This window comes from Equus przewalskii, chromosome 15 (genome assembly GCF_037783145.1).
Source record: "Equus przewalskii isolate Varuska chromosome 15, EquPr2, whole genome shotgun sequence".
Classification (NCBI taxonomy): Eukaryota; Metazoa; Chordata; class Mammalia; order Perissodactyla; family Equidae; genus Equus; species Equus przewalskii.
The window spans coordinates 41,209,532-41,230,865 of record NC_091845.1 but is presented as its reverse complement, the minus strand read 5'-3'; the positions used below and the strand labels follow the sequence as shown (position 1 = coordinate 41,230,865).

At 40.7% G+C, this 21,334-nt stretch overlaps 1 protein-coding gene and 1 long non-coding RNA gene across 9 annotated transcripts in view; one reads left to right on the top strand and one right to left on the bottom strand.

The window, feature by feature from the left end:
• The window catches only part of SETD2 (SET domain containing 2, histone lysine methyltransferase), a 118,249-nt gene extending 112,265 nt beyond the window's left edge, over positions 1-5,984 (bottom strand). For 4 of the 8 annotated variants that reach the window (XR_011527004.1, XR_011527006.1, XR_011527005.1 and 1 more), the window contains exon 1: positions 5,728-5,984. Coding sequence is in view for 2 of the 8 variants with exons in the window: in XM_070575474.1 (XP_070431575.1) it covers positions 5,728-5,798 (71 nt within the window). In the remaining 6 variants the exon portion in view is untranslated. Of the gene's footprint in view, positions 1-5,310; positions 5,502-5,727 lie in introns of those variants that run through there. The other 4 variants (XM_070575472.1, XM_070575473.1, XM_070575476.1 and 1 more) reach the window with 3 other exon arrangements.
• On the top strand, positions 5,973-11,233 carry LOC139075951 (uncharacterized). Its single transcript, XR_011527010.1, has 2 exons — positions 5,973-6,451; positions 10,330-11,233. It is a non-coding gene; the product is annotated as an uncharacterized lncRNA (long non-coding RNA).
• Positions 11,234-21,334: the final 10,101 nt, after the last annotated feature.

Here is a 21,334-nt window from a genome sequence, read left to right as displayed (position 1 = left end):
CCTCATGGATGACTTGGATGGGTTCAAGACTTTAGTGGAGGAAGTAACTACAGATGTGGTAGAAATAGCAAGAAAACTAGAATTAGAAGTGGAGCCTAAAGACGTGACTGAATTGCAGCAATCTCATGATAGAACTTTAACAGATGAGGAGTTGCTTCTTAAGGATGAGCAAAGAAAGTAGTTTCTTGAGATGGAATCTACTCCTGGTGAAGATGCTGTGAAGATTGTTGAAATGACAACAAAGGATTTAGAATGTTACATAAATTTAGTTGATAACGCAGCAGAGTTTGAGAGGACTGACTCCAATTCTGAAAGAAGTTCTACAACGGATAAAATGCTATCAAACAGCATCGCATGCTACAGAGAAATCGTTCCTGAAAGGAAGAGTCAATTGACGTAGCAAACTTGTCTTATTTTAAGAAAATGCTCCAGCCACCCCAACCTTCAGCAACCACCACCCTGATCAGTCAGCAGTTATCAACACTGAGGCTAGACTCTCCACCAGTAAATAGATGATTACAACTCACTGAAGGCTCAGATGATGGTTAGCATTTTTAAGGAATAAAGTATTTTTTAATTAAAGTATGTACATTGTTTTTTGAGGCATAATGCTACTGTACACTTAACAGACTACAGTATAGTGCAAACTTTTTTTTGGTGAGGAAGACTAGCCCTGAGCTAACATCTGTTGCCAATCTTCCTCTTTTTGCTGAAGAAGATTGGCCCTGAGCTAACATCTGTGCCCATCTTCCTCTACTTTGTATGTGAGATGCCACCACAGCATGGCTTGATCCACGTCCAAGATCTGAACCTGCGAACCCCAGGCCACCAAAGCGGAGCATGCGAACTTAACCACTATGCACCACGCTGGCACCTAAACATAACTTTTATATGCACTGGGAAACCAAAATATTCATGTGACTTGCTTTATTGCGATATTTGCTTCATTGTGGTAGTCTGGAACCCAACTCGCAGTATCTCCAAGGTATGCCTGTAACAAAAATTGTGATTCATATATTGGCTGCAAAGCTACTAAAGGTCCAGATTATATGCGGAATCTAGTGACCATATCATGACATTTTCTCTAGGTTGGTTTCCCAAGGCATCTCTATCGCCACTGTAACTAAGGTGAATTATGAGAATTTGACTATCCTCACTGCTTTATACTTTATTTGAACATGCTGAAATATTTTTTCCCAGTAATTAAACTTTATTTTTGCCAAATTCACTGTGGTTTTCGTAACATGGCGCCTTGTTTTCTAGCTGCATCTTTTCATCCAACACTAATAATAAAAGAGCTAACACTGTCCTAATTCTTAAATCCTCATAAACCCTTTGCAGAAAATACTATTATGATCCCCACTTTAGAAATAAGGACACCAAGGCACAGAGTCATTATGAAAACTCACCCAGGTTCATAAAGCTATTAACTAAAAGAGGTGAGATTCTAAACCCGGAGTTACAGCTTCAGAGCCCAGGGGCTTAACTTTTTTTTGTGCCTTGGACCATTTTCTCAGCTTAATATTTTTAAATGTATAAAATAAAATACATATGATTACAAAGGAAATCAACTACACTGAGGACAAAAAACCCAAATCTATGATATAGTTATACATATGTTTCTTAACAATCTAGCAGTAGATCTCATATCTACCGTAATTTTGAAGTAATGATGAACATAAATAATATTTTGAGATATCTACAATAACCAGAATATATTTTTAAAAATCTGTAATTTGTACTAGTAGTAAAACCACAGGTACTGTTAATATCACTGTAGTTTGCTGGTTACATTAGTAATTAAAAGAAACGCTAACTTCTAGTTAGAGATTAGTGAAGAGGTAATTTCCCCCTAAATTTATGGATGCCATCCATGTTAAAACCCTAACAATCCTCTTAACACTGCAATTTAAAAGGACCAATCCTGGGTCCTTCTCTCTATACTGGGATCCCTTGGTGATCTCATCCAGTATCCTGGGTTTGAATACTACCTAAGTTAATGACAACAAAATTTATCTATAGTCCAGACCCTTCCCCTGAACTCCAGACTTGGATATCATTTCAACCCGAATGTCTCACAGGTATCTCAAACTTACCATGTCTAAAACTGAACTCCTAATCTATTCTTCAGACCTGCTCTTCTCACAGTCATCCCTATCTTAGTTGATGGCAACTGCATGTTTCTAAGTGCACAGACCAAAAAACTTGGAATCATTCTTGGCTCGTCTCTCACATGCCACATCCCATCTATCAACAAATCATATTGGTTTGATCTTCAAAATATACCCAGAATTCAGCCATTTCTCACCATCTCCTGTTACCACCTTGGTACAAGTCACAAGCATCTCTCTCCTAGATTACTAGCTTCCTTACAAGTTTCTGTGCTTTTACTGTTGTTCCTCTCTGCAGAGTGCTCCTTCTGAAGCTCAAAGCAGACTATGTCACTCCTCAGCTGAAAACTCTGGGCAAAGTTCTTACAAAGGCTCTACAAAGCCCTGTGAAATCTACACTCCACCCTGACCCAATTTACTATTACTCTTTTTTGTTCATTCCATTCTAGCCATACTGGGCAGAACTCACTAGGTCTGCCTCAGCGCCTTGGAAGTAACTATTCCCTCTACATGGAATGCCCCCCCACCCCATTAACATGGCCAACTCCCTTCCCTTTAAGTCCTTCCTTAAACACCACTCTCAAAAAGGCTCACCCAGCCCACCTCATTTTAAATTGCAACATCTTCCTCAGAAATTCTGGATCCCACTTTTCCTGCTCCATTTTCCAAAGCACTTACCTTTGAACTTTCTATATTATTTATCACCCTCACTAAAAGTGGTGCCCACAACCGCAAAATTTTGTTTGTTTTGTACACCACTCACCTCTAGGGTGCCTATGTTTGGCACAAAATAGACATGCATATGTTCAAAGAACAGCACTCCCATCACTGTAAGGTACTTGCCTTCTCTCTCACTAAAGGGTTCCTTGAAGACTCTGACTGGATCTAATTTGCAGTGTCCTCAACACCTGGGCCTGCCTAACAGCAGACACCTAATGCACAGATGCTCAGATGATTACAGCCATTTTCACCTGAAACACAATCCTATATGCCACAGAAAAAAGCCAGGTCTTACAGCTGTGTCTGATTAAAGAGTGAGTACAAGACAAACACAGAACATCAAGTTCCAAATGTTACTTCAGTCAAACTGAATTTATGTTTCACGTCTCAATTTATTCATGTGTCTAAGAACTCTTTCAAACTATCTAAAGTCTTAAGAAGGGCACTTAGTCATTACTTCCCCCAGCCATGTCACCCCCTCTCAAGCTCACTCAGTCTTTTCATGTTTGACTTAATATCCTACCTCTTACGTTTTTCCCGATGACCCCAGCTAAAAGCACTTACATGTGCCACATTCTGCGCTAAGTGCTTTTCATACCTTATTCTCACCCAATCCTCCCAAAAACCCTTATGAGGTCGCTACCATTATATCTATTTCAAAGATGAGAAAACTCAAATTTAGATAAAGTCACTTCGTCCAAGGTTCAACGAGTGTTCAAACTTTGGTCTGTCTGACTCTAAAATCCAAGTTCTTTAACCCCACACTACACTGTTTTTCTCTCTCCGGTGGTATAAACACTAACTGGCTTATACAAACTACCTCAAGTGACTTGCTGTTACTTCACTTCTCTAGGCTTCAGTTTTTGCATCTGTAAAACAAGCGATATTGTTCAGGACGCCTACCAAGATCTCCTCCAGTTCTTATACTATGACAGGAAACATTTTATAATTCTTTATATACTCCACACAGGTTAATACACACCAACCCCACCCAGATATGTATTTCAGAACTTAGTCACTGTTAGAAATCCAGAGCAAGAGAGACAGAAAAGCAGTGAAGATAAAAAACTCGAAGATCTTGTGTAAAAATAAAACATTAGATTCCTCCTTCGTCAGGGCCATCAAAGATGCACTTTTGAGTTCATTTTCCCACAGAGTACGAAAAATTATGTTTTCCCCCGAGAAGTGAAAGGATATGATCCTTAAAGCTTCTAGACTTCACCAAACAACCTGATAAAAGGAACTGAAAGCAGGCACTTAGCCCATTCAGGGGCTGACATGTTATTTTGTACAAGACAAGTGCTCAATAAGCCTTTACTGGACTATGATACAGAATTTTTTTTTTTTGAGAGTTTCCAAGTCTCAAAGTGAAAAAACCTGAGCTTGTTAATTAGACTGATGATTGAGCAGTAAATAAAAACAACCTAATTAAGCTAATATTAACCTACAAGCAAGAACCCATGAAAGGATTAAAACCATGCTGACACAACTTACTACTGCAAGTCAGAGCTGGGTTTTGTTCTAGAAAGGCAGAATAATTATTTCTCCCTTTGTGCACAGAGAACCATCAACAAGCCAACAGAACCCTTCTGTGATGCAATCGAATCTAAGGACTATCAAGTTAAGATCTAGACTTTTCTGGACCAAGGTGAGATGATCTGGCAAAGGGTTCAAAAAAAGGGCCATAGCAGGACTAAGATAAAATGTGTCAAAAGAGCGAATCATTCTGGCCATAAAAGTGACAGTTTTATTTGAAATTGCTATCAACCGTTAAGTTTGAAATGAATCGTATACTCGTAGGTCTAGACTTCAACCAACACCAGCAAATGGAGTTTAAGAACAGCTTTATACAACAACAGCCTTGGGAGGGTTCAGGGAAAGAAGTGAATCCAGGCTCTGGAGTGGAAGCTCTCTGAGGTGTCAGGTACAGTCGCAGACACAGCCCTCAAGAGAGAAGTAAAAACGTCCTAGACTGAAAAAAATACTACTGGGCAAAAGTCTATTTCGGTTTTCTAGAACACTGTCTCTTTAGAGAATCTTCAAAGAATTCTGGGGTTTTAGCTAAGTCTTCACAAGGAGTAGAAAGTCATCCATTTAGGGTAAGAGGTTCCTGTTACTGAGGAAGTAGAGTGTCCGAAAGTGTGCAAATCTCACAATCTGGAAGAGAATGTATGCCCCTCTGAAGTCTTTTCATTTTCGGGCGGAAAAACAAACCCGGTGTCACCTCAACACTGGGGCCACACAAACCTCGCCACCATTACAAAACCAAAGTGCCAAAGGTGCAGCATCTGAAGCCGGAAGCACTACAAGGCCAGGATCGAGTTCCAGGAGAAAAAATCAAACCCAAGAGCGCAGCGCGGGCCCCTCCGTGGCCCTGGGCCGAGCGACGCGCGCTAGGCCCTTCCGGTCTGAGCCGCCGTCGCCGGGAGGCCGGGCAACGGGCCGGGCTTCCACCCGAGCGCGGGGATTCGCGGCCTACCCCTCGCCGGTGCCCTCTCGCCGAGTCCGGCTCCGGCAGCCTCTCTGACGCGGGCCCTTCGCGTGCAGCGCGGCCTGCGCGGGCCGCGGAGAGCCGGAGGAGACCGCCGAGCCTCGGGCCGGCCGGGTCGGTGCGAACGCGGCGGCGGCGGCGGAGGCCGTGGCCGCCCCTCCCCCACCGGCCCGGCCCAACCGCCGCTGCGACGCGAGCAGCGGCGCCAACGCCGGGCCCAACCGCCGGCCCGCGGCGGCCCGGGCGAGGCGGCGGTGCGGGCCTGCTCCCGAGGCCGCACGCGCGAGTGCCCCGCGGGCCCGTTACTCCTCGCGCCGGCCCGCGCCGCTACCCGTCAGGACGCGCCGCCCTCGGCTCGGGCTGAGGCGGCCGCCGGCAGCGGGAGGCCGCGGAGCTGATACTTACTCAGGGGTCGGGTGCTCGGGGTCGTAGAAATCCCCCATCTTCGGAGGCGGCTGCGGCGGCAGCTGCTTCATCGGGAGCGGCTGGAGGCGGCGACGCGAGCCCCCTCCCCGCAGCAGGGCGACGCGAAGGAGGGGAGGGGAGGGGAGGGGAGGAGGCCGCTGGTCCGACCGCGGCGGCGGCGGCAGGGGCGGCCCGCGTCGCTGGCTCGCTCGCTCGCTCCCTCCCTCCCTTCGGCGCCCGCCTGCCGCTCTCTCCCCCACACACTCTCACGGGGAGCGACGCGCACCCCGCCCGCCCCTCCGCCGCACAGGCCCTGCCCCTTAAAGAGACACGCAGGGGCCGCGCGTCTGCCGCCAGTCGGCGCGCCCGCAGCTGCCGGTCCACCCCAGGCCGGGGCGGGCGGGGCTGGGCGCAGCCAGCCAGCGGCCGGGCCCGACCCTGCCTGCGACTTCCTGGAACAATAAGCTCCGGGCCCGAGCACTGTGGGCCGGCCCGGGACCTAGAGTGGCACCGCCGCGACCCCTCCCTCGGGCCCCCCGAGGTGGCCAGGGGCTGAGGCGTGACCCGGCCTGCCCCGGAGTGTTTGCAGGAGACGTCGGGGGAACAGCTCGAGCCCGCCGGGACCCTAGCCTCACTGCCCCGCCGCCCTCGAAGACCTGTCCTTCCGGAGCCCTGGAGACCGCAGGGGCACCAAGGGCCCCTCCCCCGGCCTCCCGGCTCTGAGGTAACGCGGTCGCCGTTCCTCCCTTGCCTCGCCTCTCCCCTTTATTCCTCCTTCTCGCTCTCTCTCCGCTTGCCTCTTCATCTCGCCCCCTCAACAAGAATGGAAACGGAGCCAGGGTCGGGTCTCGCTCTCAGGCCAAGCTCCCGGGGCGCCCCCTCCTCCCTCCCGCCGCTCGCTGCGTCTTCTGTCTTCCGCCCCCACCCCCAAATCTGCAAGGCTACCGCTCCCGTCTTCTGCCTGATTCTTAAGGCCTTGGAGGAAATGTCCTTTAAAAAAAAGTTATTAATCACTTTCCTGCAAAAAATGACAAGGTGGGATTAAGTAGGATAACTTGAAAGGGTTTTTAGTTGTTTTTGGAAGAAGCGAGAACGCGTTAAAACTGCTAGCTAAACTCTCAGGACGTTGAAGAGTTTATGGCAGTTGATCATTTTGAAATTGGGGGCTCAGGATCAGCTTTTTTGTGGGTTTTTTTCCCCACTATAATTTGGAATTGGATTTTACCAGCACACAATTGGAGGAATGTGTTATGGACTGAATGTGTACCCCGCTTTGTGTACCCACCCCCTACAAATTCATATATTGAAATCCCAAGCCCCGAGGAGATGGTATTAGGAGGTAGGTTCTTTGGGAGGTGATGAGGTCGTGAGAGTGGAGCCCCATGAATGGGATTCGTGCCCTTATAAAAGCGGTCCCACTGAGCTCCTTCCGTGTCTGCCACGTGAGGATACGATGAGAAAGCGGCAGTCTGCAGCCCAGAAGAGAGCCCTAACTAGAACTCAGCCAGGGTGGCACCCTGGTCTTAGACTTCCAGCCTCCAGAACTGTGAGAAATAAATTTCTATTGTTTATAGCCACCCAGTCTATGGTATTCTGTTACAGCAGCCAAACTAAGTATTTGTCCTAATAACTGAAATGTGATCTAAGAGAGGAGACGTCCTTTACCAGCTCTTTTTTCTATGCTCTATGTCTGTGTGTATGGATGTATGTATTTATGCTGGCAGTGCCTATTAGTGTTTTATCATCAGAGTCACTTGGAGATTATTTTGGCAGTTTTTTGCTGGTACCTTTAGGCATAGCATCCAGGTCCAGGGCCCATTTGACTCCCTAGGTTCAAGTCTCCCATGACCCCTTCTCTACAGGCCATGAAGGTTACCTCATTTCTCTGTGCTTTTTCTCATTGTAGGATGAGAGTGTTAATGTGGACAAGTTCTCTCACTTTTGTGAGGATTCAATGACATGATATTTGTAAAACCTGAAACCTTCAATAAATGTCAGCACTTTTCTAAACATTATGGTGCAGTGGTTAAGAGCTACCTGGCGTTGTATACCAGCCCTTCCACTTTCTAGCTATGTGACATTGGGCATGGTTACTTTTCATGCTTCCAGTGCCTCATCTGTAAAATAGGGTTATTATCCACTACACATAGAATGTTGTGATTATTCAACTAAAATGTATGAAACTTGCTTGCACAATGCCTCTCACTGAGTAAGTATCCAGTAAGTCTTATCTTTCTGGCTTTGAGAGGATAGATTGGGGCCCTGTGCCTTAGATGCCACATAGGCCGTTGGGAGCCACCTGACATTGTACAGATAGGAAAAGACTTAATTTTAGGTGGAGGTGGCTGAAACAGTGTAAATATGTGACGAAAAGGCTCTAAACTGAAGTGAATGAGAAAAAGGCAGTCAGGTACAGATTTCCTATTTCCTTAATAACAAAGTAAGTAATGCTCTTACAGAAGGTGCAGCTGGTCTCTATAATACCTGATCTTAAGAGAGAGCATTAGTCTGTTTGGAACCCAATGCAGTAAGCATGTGGAGCTGTGGGGGTCAGTGGGAAATTCTAAGCCCCGAGCGTAAATAAATGAACCAAGTTTTTACAGGCAAGATTGTTGGAAGATTGAGTACTTATTAAATGTCATTATCTATTTTGGCACTAGGGGTTCTTTGTACACATGTTTTAAATTCAAAGTGAATGCAGCCTTGGGAACACATACTTAGGCCTGGCCTCTTGATCAAAGCTTTGGAAGAAGCTGGTCTTTAGCCTATAATTATTAGATACTGACTGTCTCCTACTTTCTTACATAAAGTCTTTTGCAAATTTGTTTGAAGGAAGAATGTCAAAAGTCCCAAGGTGAAACATAGTGTAAGAGGCATTCCATTCCTAGAGTGCTAAAAACCGTAGAAAACTTCATATTTGCTCCTGCCATTACTGCCTCCTGTTAGCCCACACCACCACCATCCCAGGGGACCGACCCCAGGGTAGCCAGCACATTGCCCACGTTTAGGCTCCAGGTACCTGGTAAAGGGGTGGGAAAAGGAAAAATGTAGTTGAGGGCCAGTGGAAGAGCACCAGTTGATCCCTTGAGCACATTCTCCAAAACTACTATTGGTAAACAAAATTTTTGAGGTATTATTTTGACAAGACTGTTCTTAGGACTGATACAACACCGGCAGTGAGGTGCCACTGGGTGGTGCCTTTTTTCAATGCGCCCAGGCCAGAGTTTTGCTGCCTCAAATGGGAACCTGGCTAAAGCTCTAGGAGAGAATGAAAAGGTCATTCCCCCTTGAACCACAGGTGGAGGTGAGTGGGAAAGCTACCCCTGCACACTTACTCTTGCCTCTTCCCATCCATTCTTCCTTCGGCAAATCCTTCCCCCAAGTGAGGATTGTCACAGGACTGGTTGTGCTCCTCAAGAGATGACAACTTAGAAGGGACAAGCAAGCCCCAGGGCTTCAGTCCTAGGACTCCTCAAAGTTCCTTGCTTTGCCAAGAGGGGACAGAGTTGACAGTGGCAACAAGCCCAGTGTAGGCAGTATGAGCACGGCAGTGTGGGACTCTATCTCTACTCATGTGCTCCCACAAACACCCTCACCTTGGCAGAGTCACACCCATTCCCGGTGCCTACAGCCTGTGTTTAATAATGGTCTACTGATGTATGAAAGGTTGAATTTAGTATCAGAGGCAGTTTGGGAATAAACCTGAATAATATACACAAGGCTGGGTTATATCAAGATCAAATGTTTGAAAGTTGAGGCTTGCCAGTACAAGGCTTATGAAGATCACAACAATTTGTAGACACTTAGTCAATTTCCTTGATTATTTAAATATTGTCTTGAATCTATTCATGGTTAATGATCCTTATCATCAGTTCTTTTTTCCTCCAGTGTTCTTTTGAATAGAGGAATGAATAGTCTATGTTACATATTCCAAAAATGTATTTTTCTTCATTTGTTCTCTAGGAAACCAAAATTGACTGTTACTGTAATTGTATATTAACCATAAAATCGTGAATACAAACATGTCCATCCTAGCATTATAATAGAAACATGATTTGGGTATCTATAAGCTGTTATATACAATTTTTTGATGGTGATTCACTGATTAGTTTTAATAGATCAACACATTCTGTTTTAACTGAAACTAATTCCTTTCCATTAATTAAAAATATAATGAAAAAGATGGTTCTCAAAATAAAGTGTATTACTCTACAAATGAAAGACTTGGATCAAGTGGTTTAAGTGTGTATTTACTACTCTGAAGGATAGAAATATGTATAACCAACATCTTAGCATTTAGGGGGCATAAAATGCGATAATGTCTGAGAAAGTATCTAGTACATGTAAACTAATAGCCATGTAATAAAAATTAGTTACCTTATAAAGTTATATAGATACACGAGGCTCAACAGAATTGAAAGTTACTTTAGATTTAATTAGTATACAAAGGAAATGCAGCATGATTTAGAATAATGGTTATTTTAACTGTTCCACATAAATCTATTACACTCTTTGGCCTGGAATTTCTTGGGGGGGGGGGGGGGAAGGTGTGATTACAATTGATTTTTATTCATGTTTTTTTTCTTCTTCTTATCCCCAAAGCCCCCCAGCAAACAGTTGTAATATCGTGGTTGTAGATCCTGCTGGTTCTGCCTCAGCTGGACGCCACCTCAGCATGGCTTGATGAGCAGTGCCAGGTCCACGCTCAGGATCCCAACCGGCGAAACCCTGGGCCTCCGAAGTGGCGTACACAAACTTAACCACTCGGCCACAGGGCCAGCCCCTCTGTGGAGCTTCTTATTGCATCTTCTCTTTCAGCCTCGTCTCTCCCAGCAGAGGATGAAACTGCTCAAGATTACCTCAGTTTTACAGGTGAATAAACCAAAGATCCCAGAGGTTAAGGTAATCTAGGGTTACATGACTAAGGAGTGGTAGAGCCAGTATTTGAACCTGGTTATCTGATATAAGACATTTTCAGACAAAAAAAATCTTGAGTTTACCAACAGAAAATAATCCCTGATGCAAGAAGGAATGTTGAGCAAAGAAATTAGTAAATAAGTGGTTGAAACTAAAAAATATTTACCATAGAAAGTAATAATAGTACATAATTTGTGTGGTTAATAAAGTAAACCAATATAGAACTAATATCCTGGGCAACAAAGTCATAATTTGGAAGTAGGATGGGTGGGGTGATGATTGGAGTTGAAGTTTTCCAAGATCCTTATCTTGTTTGGGAAAAGGGTGAAAATATTGATAAGCTTTACTCTTTTAAGTGTACAAGTTAAAATAACTTGGGTGACTACTAAAAGAGGATATAATTTCTGAATTAATAGAGGGAGAAAATAGAATTTAAAAAAGAGCAAGATGTGAAGATAGAGAAAAGAAACAAAGAAATAGTGAAACAAATAGAAATCCCAAGTAATAATATGGTAAAAAATAAATGTAGATATTTCAGTAATTGCAGTAAATGTAAGTGGAATAAACTCTCCAGTTTAAAAAAAAAGAATGTAAAGTGGACAAGAAAGTAAAATCCAAATGTATGCTATTTTTGAGACATTCTTAAAACCAAGAACACAGAAAGCTTTAAAAGGATGGAAAAAATGCAATCTATATAGAAACTAAAATATAATAATGTACACCTGAAATTTACACAATGTTAAAACCCAATATGACCTCAATAAAAAAAATAAAAATAAATTTTTAAAAACTTCCTACAGTGCAATATTACAAATTAAATTAAAAGACTGGGGGAAATATTTACATAACAAAAAATTAGTTTAAAAAAAGGATGGGGCCCGCCTGGTGGCCCAGCAGTTAAGTGCACACATTCGGCTTTGGTGGCCTGCGGTTCACCGGTTCGGATCCCGGATGCAGACATGGCACTGCTTGGCAAGCCATGCTGTGGTAGGTGTCCCACATATAAAGTGGACGAAGTTGGGCACAGATGTTAGCTCAGGGCCAGTCTTCCTTAGCAAAAAGAGGAGGATTGGCAGCAGTTAGCTCAGGGCTAATCTTCAAAAAAAAAAGGATGGAAAAATATGTCAGGCTAATATAACAGTAGAAAGCTGGTCGAGCTATGTTAACATAAAACTAAAAATAAATAAAGGTTACTAAATATGATAGAAAGTTCAGGATCCTAGGACGTTGGAATTCTAAACATGTATGCACCTAATCACATATCTTTAAAATATAAAAAGCAAAATTTGACAATTGCAAGGAAAAATGGATAAATTTACCATGGTAGTGGAGATTTTGACACACCTCAAAATAATGGATAGATCTTGCAAATAAGAATCAGAAGATATGAGCAACATAATTAATAAGATTGAATTATTAGACATATATAAAGTGTTGCACTCAACAGAGGATTCACATCCATCTAATGCATGTGTAGAATGTTTATGAAAATTGCCCACATATAAATCCATGTAGTAATTCTCAACAAATTTCAAATGATTGATGTTATATAGATCACATTCTCTTACCACCATGCAATTAAGTTAGAAATCACTAACTGGGGGGAAAAACACATTTGGAACTCAAAAGCACGTTGGTAAATAACTCATTGGTCAGGAAAAAATCATAAAGGAATCACAACATAATTGGAACTAAAGAATAATGAAATAACTAAGTAGCAAAATTGTAGAAGATAGCCAAAGCAGTAATTAGAGGGAAATTTAGGTATTTAAATATTTACATTAGAGAAGAAAAAGACAAAACCATCAAATTACATATCAAACTTAAGAACTAAAGTAGAAGACATAATAAAGATGAAAGTACAAAATTAATGAAAGAAAGAAAAGGCATACAATGGAAAAGATGCACAAAGCCAAGAATTGGTTCTTTTAAAAGTCTGTTGACCAACTTCTGGTAAATTAGAGAAAAAATATAAGATACAAATAAGGAATGAAAAGAGGGACAAAACTGTGGAAACTGAAGAAATTATAAAATTAACAAAAAAATGAACAATTTGATGCTGATAAATTTGAATACTTAGATCAACTTAGACAACTTTTTAGACAATACAAATTAGCAAAATTGACTCAGTGAGAAATAGAAAACCTGTTTGGTCCTAGAACCATTAAAAAATGAATCAGTAGTCAATTTTCCCTCAAAAAAAGGGAGGGAGGAAGAGATAGATGGATGGAAGGACAAACAGACCCAGACAGTCAAGGACAGGACAAGAAAGGTAAATTATAAGCTCTTCTCATTCTTGAACAGCAATGCAATAATCTTGAACAAAATGCTATTAAAGCAAATCCAGCAATTTGTTAAAAATGTAAAAATCATGATCAAGTTGAGTTTATTTCAGGAATGAAAGTTTGGGTTTAATACTGCAAATTTTTCATGTAATTCACCATATTAACAAATTATGATGGTATGGTAGACAGAATAATAGCTCCCAAAGATGTCCACTCCCTACTCCCTAGAACCTGTATGTTACTTTACATGGCAAAAGGGACTGTGATGGGACTGAGTTATAGACCTTGGGATGGGGAGGTTATCCTGGATTATGCGGGCCCAATCAAATCACAAATCCTTAAAAATGGAAGAGGAAGGCAAAGGAGTTGGTCAGAGAGATGCAGAAGGACAAAGACGAGGACTCAACCTCCCTGTTGCTGGATGGAAGGAAATGGAAGGATGAGGGAAAGGGGCCATGAGCCAAGGAATGTGGCAGCCTCTATAAGGTGGGAATGATCCTCACTCAGATGATATGATTGTTTACTGAGAAAACCCAAAATAATTTCCAGAATATTTAGGATTAAAGACAATTTTTTGAGTTCGCCAGATAAAAACATCAACTGTATTTCCATAGTCCAGCCAGGAGTTAGAAGGTAGAAAGTGCAAATAAATAAAACATACAATTTACAAAACAACGTCAACACCAAAATGTTGGAGCTAGGTTATCCCATTGGTTATTCATCTGGAAAGAAAGTAGAAATGGATCCTTACTTCATTTTTTACCTAAAAGTCAATTCCAGATGGATTAAAGACTTCAATATAAAAGGCGAAACTTGAAAAGGTTTAGAATAAATATAGAATAATACACTGTCTTTGGCACATGCCCTTGTGATAAGGGAAATGTTCTTAAAATTCAAAGTGCAAACCAAATAAGGCAAAATTCAACTCCCTTGAAACTTTGTCATCAAAAAACAGAAAGTGAAAGGAAAAATCGTAAACTGGAAGGAAAGATCTGCAACACACGTAACTAACAACAACAACAAAGTATCTAGAGCTATGCTGTCCAGTACAGTAGCTACTAATCGCATGTGGTTGTTGAGTACTTAAAAGTGTAGGTAGGCCAAATTAAGATGTGCTGTAAGTATAAAATACACACCAGATTTTAAAGAGTTAGTACAAAAAGATTTTTAGTGATTATCTGTTGAAATGCTATCTTGGTTAAGTAAATTGTATTATTAAGTAAAAAATATTATTAAAATTCATTTTGCCTGTTTCTTTTCACTTTTTTAAATGGGGCTACTAGAACATGTTAAATTACATTTGTGACCTGCATTTTATTTCTGTTGGACAGCACTGATCTAAAATATATAAAGAACTCATGCGAATTAATAGAAAAAGACAACCTAATTTTTTAAATTGACATATCACAGAAGAGGAAAAATTAATGGCCAAGAAACACGAAAAGATGTTTCAGGGAAATCAGGCACAATACACAGATGGTGGGAGTGTTAATTGGAAAACAATTTGGCATTACCTAGTAAAGTTGAATATGGGCATACCCTACAATCCAACAGTTACACTCTTAGATATGCAAACTAAACAAACTCTTGCACGTTTACACCAAAGGCCATGTTCAGGAATGTTCATAGCAGTATTGGCAAATGTCCATCAACTGTAGTATATATCGTGGATGATTAAACAACACTGAAAATGAATGAGCTTTTCAGCTACACTTATCAAAATGGTTAAATCTCAGGAACATAATACTGAGCAGGAAAAAAGGGTGTGAAAGAATATGTCATTTTTTTCTACTTATATGAAGTTTTACAAGTCAAACAACGGATTGTGTAGGGAATTAAATGTGGCAGAACTCAAGAAAGCAAGGGAAAAGTAAAGAAAAAATTCAGGATAATTTTTCTTCTAAAGGAGGAAAGGGATCATATGGGGCACACGGGAGGCTTCAGAGAACAGGTAAAGTTCTATTAAACTGGGTGGTAAGTGTATAGATATTTGTTTTACTGTTATTTTGTCTACCCTATGCATGATTAATGTTTATTTGCTATTTAATGAAAACTGTGTGCATGTATCCTTTGACCCAGCAAATTCTGTTTCTGAAATTCTAGTTCATAGAAATAAAAGCACTTGTACGTAGACTAAATGTACAGAGGTATTAATTGTATCATTATTTGTATTGAGGGAGATAAAGTGAATGCTCATAAATAAGGGAGTGGATGAATACATTTTGGAATGTCCATACAAGGAATATTACACTGTCATTAAAAAGAATGAATTTTCACTATACGAGGTGTTCTGGAGGAATTTTCACAAGGTTTTAGGTTTGTTGAGTGGGAAACCAGCAAGATGCTTAGACTTACACGTAAACGTACATATATATGCATATGTTTATTTGATTTTATGAGTATGGAGAGAGGAGCAGATATATACCATTTAGTTGGATTATCTTGATTTGGGCGTTGGGAGGAATGAAGGAAGGAGGAAGTGAGAGAAAAAAAATAAGGAAAATGTACTACCACCACACCCCAGTAAATATATTGTGATCCCATGTATATATATACATATAAAACTACAGATGTTTGTATATGTTTAGAGATCCATTAAGAAATTAGAAGGAAAAAAAGAGTTGAATCTGTATCTACTGACTTACAGGGATGTCAATTGAAAAAAGTAAGTTCCACAGTAATATGTAGTTGGAGTCTATTTCAGTTAAACCAAAAGCCATATATATGCATATTAATCTAAGTGCTTGTGTAAGTATATCTGAACAATGAAAAAGGTGCAGAGAGATACACACTAGTCTGTGAATATTGCTGATGGTTTGGATGTGGGGAGTGAGAGAAAGAAAGAAATCAAAGAGGAATCCTAAATTTTTTACCTCCGCAACTGGGCAATTGGTGGAGACTGGAGGAGAAATAGATTAAGGGGATGTGGGATTAATAATTCTGCTTTGAACATATTAAGGCAGAGAATGCTGCTAGACATTCAAATGGAGATATCAAGTGAGCAGTTCAAAATACCAGTCAGGAATTTAGAGGAATGCTCATAAGGAGATATAGATTTTGGAGTCCTTAGTATACAAGTGATATTTAAAGCTATAGGACTGCATGAGATCACCTAGGGAGAAAATATAACTAGAGAAAAGGGCAGATAAGAGGACAGGGCAGGGCCCAGGATTGAGCATTTGGGAAGATTAGTATTTACAGGTCATAAAGAATGATAAGCCAGCAAAAGGACAAAGGTGAGGTTAAAAAGAAACGAGAGTGTGGTCTCATGGAAGCTGTGAGAATAAAGCTTTTAAATGAATGAACAAATTTAGAAGCGATATGCTTCCCAATCTCAGCTACATTATCAGATTTGTCAATTATCAATTGCTGCATAATAAACACTGTGGGTTAAAACAAAAAGAGTCGTTTATTGTGCTCACAAATTTTCAGTCTGATCAGAACTCAAGCAGGGAAAGATTGTCTCTGTGCCACATGGCATCAGCTGGGAGAGCTTTACTGAGAGCTAGCAGACTCGTTTCCAAGGTGGCTCACCCATGTTGCTGGCCGGTTGATGCAGGCTGTTAGCTAGCAGCTTCGCCAGGGGTTAGACCAAGGTCCTTAGTTCTTCCTACTGGGCCTCTTCTTGTGGCTGGGCTTTCTCATAGTATAGTGGCTGTTTCTCATAGTGAACCTCCCAGGAAAGAAAGCCAAGTGAAAGCTGTTTGCCTTTTATGACCTAGCCTTAGAAGTCACATAGCATTTACTTCCATGTACTGTATTAGTTGAAGCAGTCACAAGGTCCACCTGAGTTCAAGGAGAGGGACCATAACTCCACCTCTTTATCAGGGAAGTGGCAAAGTTCTGAAAGAGCACTTTGGATGGGAAATATTGTTTGCGGAAAATATCTACACAGTTCTGGTCAGACATAACAGCTAAAAAGAGAAGCCTAGAGATGTCTGCACAGATGGGTACCAAATTTATTGACAGAATATATTAGAAAGAAATATTGCAACCAAATGTATAAGAATCACATTTAATGCAGCACCTCAAAGAGAGTTCTGTGCAATAAATATTTCATAATTGGAGGGGAAAAGCCTGTGTATAAGATGAGGCATAGATTAAGCAGATTATTTGATGTTAAGTAACAAAGACCACTTAAGATTATTATTAATATTAACATTATTATTTAAATGTTTATTTTAGTATGTCCATATAAAAGGATCTTTTTTGAAAATTCATATTTAGTATTATTCTTGGCTATTTCGTTTAAAGTTCAATTTTTAAATGAAATAAAGAAAAAGTAGACAGTGCATGATGTTCTTGGAAAAATGAAAATTCCCAAACAGATCAAGGAGAATCAGGTTGGATAACCACAGAAGATATAAAAGATAGTCAAATATCTATGCCTAAAAAATATGCCAACCTGCTGCATTAGAGAAGAAAAATTCATATGATTATCTCAAAAAACGTAAAAAACATGAATGAAGTTTAACGCTCATTACTGATAAGTACCCCTAGTCAACTAGGGATAGAAGAAAACTTTAATATGAAAATGTTTTTTAGAAAATTAAGCAAACATCATAGTTAATGATAGAACATTGGGAACTTTCCCATTAAAAGTAGAAACAAGTATACTGTTAGACAGTATTGTACTAGACTGCCTACCAGATCAATTAATTAAAACCTATAAATAGGAAGAGGAAAATATTACACATTTTCCACAAACAATATGATCTATCTAAGAAATTTAAGAAAATCAGCTGGCAAACTATTAGCCCTGATAAAAGTTTGACATCAGTGTGTTCGGATATAAGATTGCCTATTTTTAAAAATTGTTTCTGGAGTCTCATGACCATTCTAAAGTTAGCTGGTTCACTAGAATGATTCACAAGACTCAATAGCAGGTTACGCTCACCGCTAAGGCTTAATACGGTAAAAGATACAGAGTAAGAGCAACAGAACAAACACATGCATTGAGTGAAGTCTGGAGAAGTCAGACAGGCTTCCAAGTCTTTCCTCTCCTACAGCCACACAGGGTACACTCTTTCTAGCAGCAAACTACACAGACACATGAAATGTCTGTGCCCAAGAGAAAGCATTTGACAAGATACAGCATCCATTTATGATAAAAACTCTAAATAAAATGGGTATAGAAGGAAAATACCTCAACATAATAAAGGCCATATATGACAAACCCACAGCAAATATAATTCTCAATGAAGAAAAACTGAAAGCCATCCCTCTAAGAACAAGAACCAGACAAGGTTGCCCACTGTCACCACTCTTATTTAACATAGTATCGGAAGTCCTAGCCAGAGCAATCAGGCAAGAAAAAGAAATAAAAGGGATCCACATTGGAAAAGAAGAAGTGAAACTGTCACTCTTTGCAGACAACATGATTTTATATCTAGAAAACCCTAAAGAGTCCACTAAAAAACTTTTAGGAATAATAAAGGAATACAGTCAAGTTGCGGGATACAAAATCAATGTACAAAAATCGGTTGCGTTTCTATACACTAATAACGAAGTAGCAAAAAGAAATTAAGAATACATCCCATTTACAATTGCAGCAAAAAGAATGAAATACCTAGGAATAAACAACCAAGCAGGTGAAAGATCTGTACACCGAAAACTATAAAACGTTGAAAGAAATTGAAGAAGACACAAAGAATTGGAAAGATATTCCGTGCTCCTGGATTGGAAGAATTAACATCGTTAAAATGTCCATACTTCCTAAAGTAATCTATAGATTCAACACAATCCCTATCAAAGTTCCAACGACATTTTTACTGAAATAGAACAAAGAATCCTAAAATTTATATGGAACAACAAAAGACCCCGAATAGCCAAAGGATTCCTGAGAAAAAAGAACAAAGCTGGAGGCATCACACTCCCTGATTTCAAATTATACTACAAAGCCATAGTAACCAAAGCAGCATGGTACTGGCACAAAAACAGACACACAGGTCAATGGAACAAAATTGAGAGCCCAGAAGTAAACCCACACGTTTATGGACAGCTAATATTCAACAAGGGAGACAAGAGCATGCGATGGAGAAAGGAGAGTCTCTTCAATAAGTGGTTTTGGGAAAACTGGACAGCCACATGCAAAAGAATGAAAGTAGACCATTCCCTTACACCATGTACAAAAATCAACTGAAAGTGGATTAAAGACTTGAATGTAAGACCCGCAACTATGAGACTTCTAGAAGAAAACATAGGCAGTATGCTCTATGACATTGGTCTGAGCAGCATATTTTCAAGTCCCATGTCTGACTGGGCAAGGCAAACAAAAGAAAAAATGAACAAATGGGACTACATCAAACTAAAAAGCTTCTGCACAGCAAAGGAAACCATCAACAAAACAAAAAGACAACCTAAAAATTGGGAGAAGATATTTGCAAACCATATATCAGATAAGGGGTTAATATCCAAAATATACAAAGAACTCATACAGCTCAACAACTAAAAACCAACAATCCAATTAGAAAATGGGCAAAAGATCTGAACAGAGATTTCTCCAAAGAAGATATACAGATGGCCAACAGGCATATGAAAAGATGCTCAACATCCTTAGCTATCAGGGAAATGCAAATCAAAACTACGATGAGGTACCACCTCACTCCGATCAGAACGGCTATAATTAACAAGACAGGAAACAACAAATGTTGGAAAGGATGTGGAGAGAAGGGAACCCTTGTTCACTGCTGGTGGCAGTGCAAACTGGTACAGCCACTATGGAAAGCAGTATGGAGTATCCTCAGGAAATTAAGGATAGATCTACCACATGATCCAGCTATTCCACTGCTGGGTATTTATCCAAAGAACTTGAAAACACAAAGGCGTAAAGATGCTTGCACCCCTATGTTCATTGCGGCATTATACACAATAGCCAAGACATGGAAGCAACCTAGGTGCCCATCAAGGGACGAATGGATAAAGAAGATGTGCTGTTTATACACAATGGACTACTACTCAGCCATAAGAAATGACGAAATCCGGCCATTTGTGACACCATGGATGGACCTTGAGGGTATTATGCTGAGTGAAAGAAGTCAGAGGGAGAAAGTCAAATACCATATGATCTCACTCATAAGTAGAAGATAAAAACGACACACAAAAAAAAAAGGAACACATAGCATTAGAGATTGGACTGGTGGTTATCATTAGGGAAGGAGGGAGGGGGGAGGGCAAAAGAGGTGATTAGGCTCACATGTGAGGGGATGAACTATAATTAGTGTTCGGGTGGTGAACATGATGTAATGTATACAGAATTCGAAATATGTACATCCGAAAAAAATAAAGATTAAAAAAAAAATAAGAAATGTCTCTGCCCAAGGAAACCCACTCTGATCCAAGGGTCTGAAGCTTTTATCAGAGATTAGTCATGTAGGCAACTGTTCTGGCTATATGACCATCCATGGCAACTGAAACTCAGGACCCTAACAGTGAAATGAAGCACATTATCAATCTTGGTGTTTGTGCACAACAAACCTGATAAACTGGTAGAGCATCATCCATTGTTCTGGGCATATAAAACATTGTCAGTAACATAAAGAACAGTCTGAAGCCCGTATTCCCAGTGGTTGGCTGAGAGTTAACAGGGTTCCAGACTCCCCAAGAGGCATGCAAAGATTGAGCAACCAGACCTGCACTATTAACTCTTTCCTCACAAATATGAACAGCTTTCCTTAGTATTAACCAATTTTAAAATGTAATAAAAAGAAAATCCCATTCATAATGGCAACAAAACTTATAAACTTAATAAGAAATAAGCAAATCCTGTAGTAAGAAAACTGGAGAGTAAAGTGTTAAGAGATGGGGAAATGTGTGTTGTACCTAGACAGAAAGACAATGTTGACTTCTGGTTCCAGATGAAGATGGAGTAACACACATTCCTCCACTAAGAGCAGCTTAAAAACCTGGACATTATGCATAAAATAAACCAAAATGACTCTGAAGGCTTACTGGCTTAGGACCTTGGGACCACAGAATGACACAGTGGTGAGATACCTTGTTTTTCTCTTTTTGCCTCATATACTCTAGACTGGGTGCTGGAGAAGCTGGCAACCAAGAAAGGCCAACGGGAGTATACCAAAAAAGCCCCCCAAAAGCCTCTCTCTAGCCAATGGCCCAAGAAAGGGGCAAACTAGCAAGAGAGAAAACTTTTAGACAGTAACTGCCCAGCCCTGCCAAACAATATAGAACAAAACCATGGTCCCTCCCTACTCCTGTCAGCAAAGCCTCAGGGGTGGGGAGCCTAGAGTTCCACTCCCACCCAGTTGTAATGTGGCACCCCTCCTCACCTCCAGAGAGGTAGGATCAGAGAAGACTGAATGGGAAGTTGGGATTTTTCAACTCTGCCTGCTGGTATTGAGGCCTCTACATTGTCAGTGGAGGCCATATGGGAATCCTAGACTTCT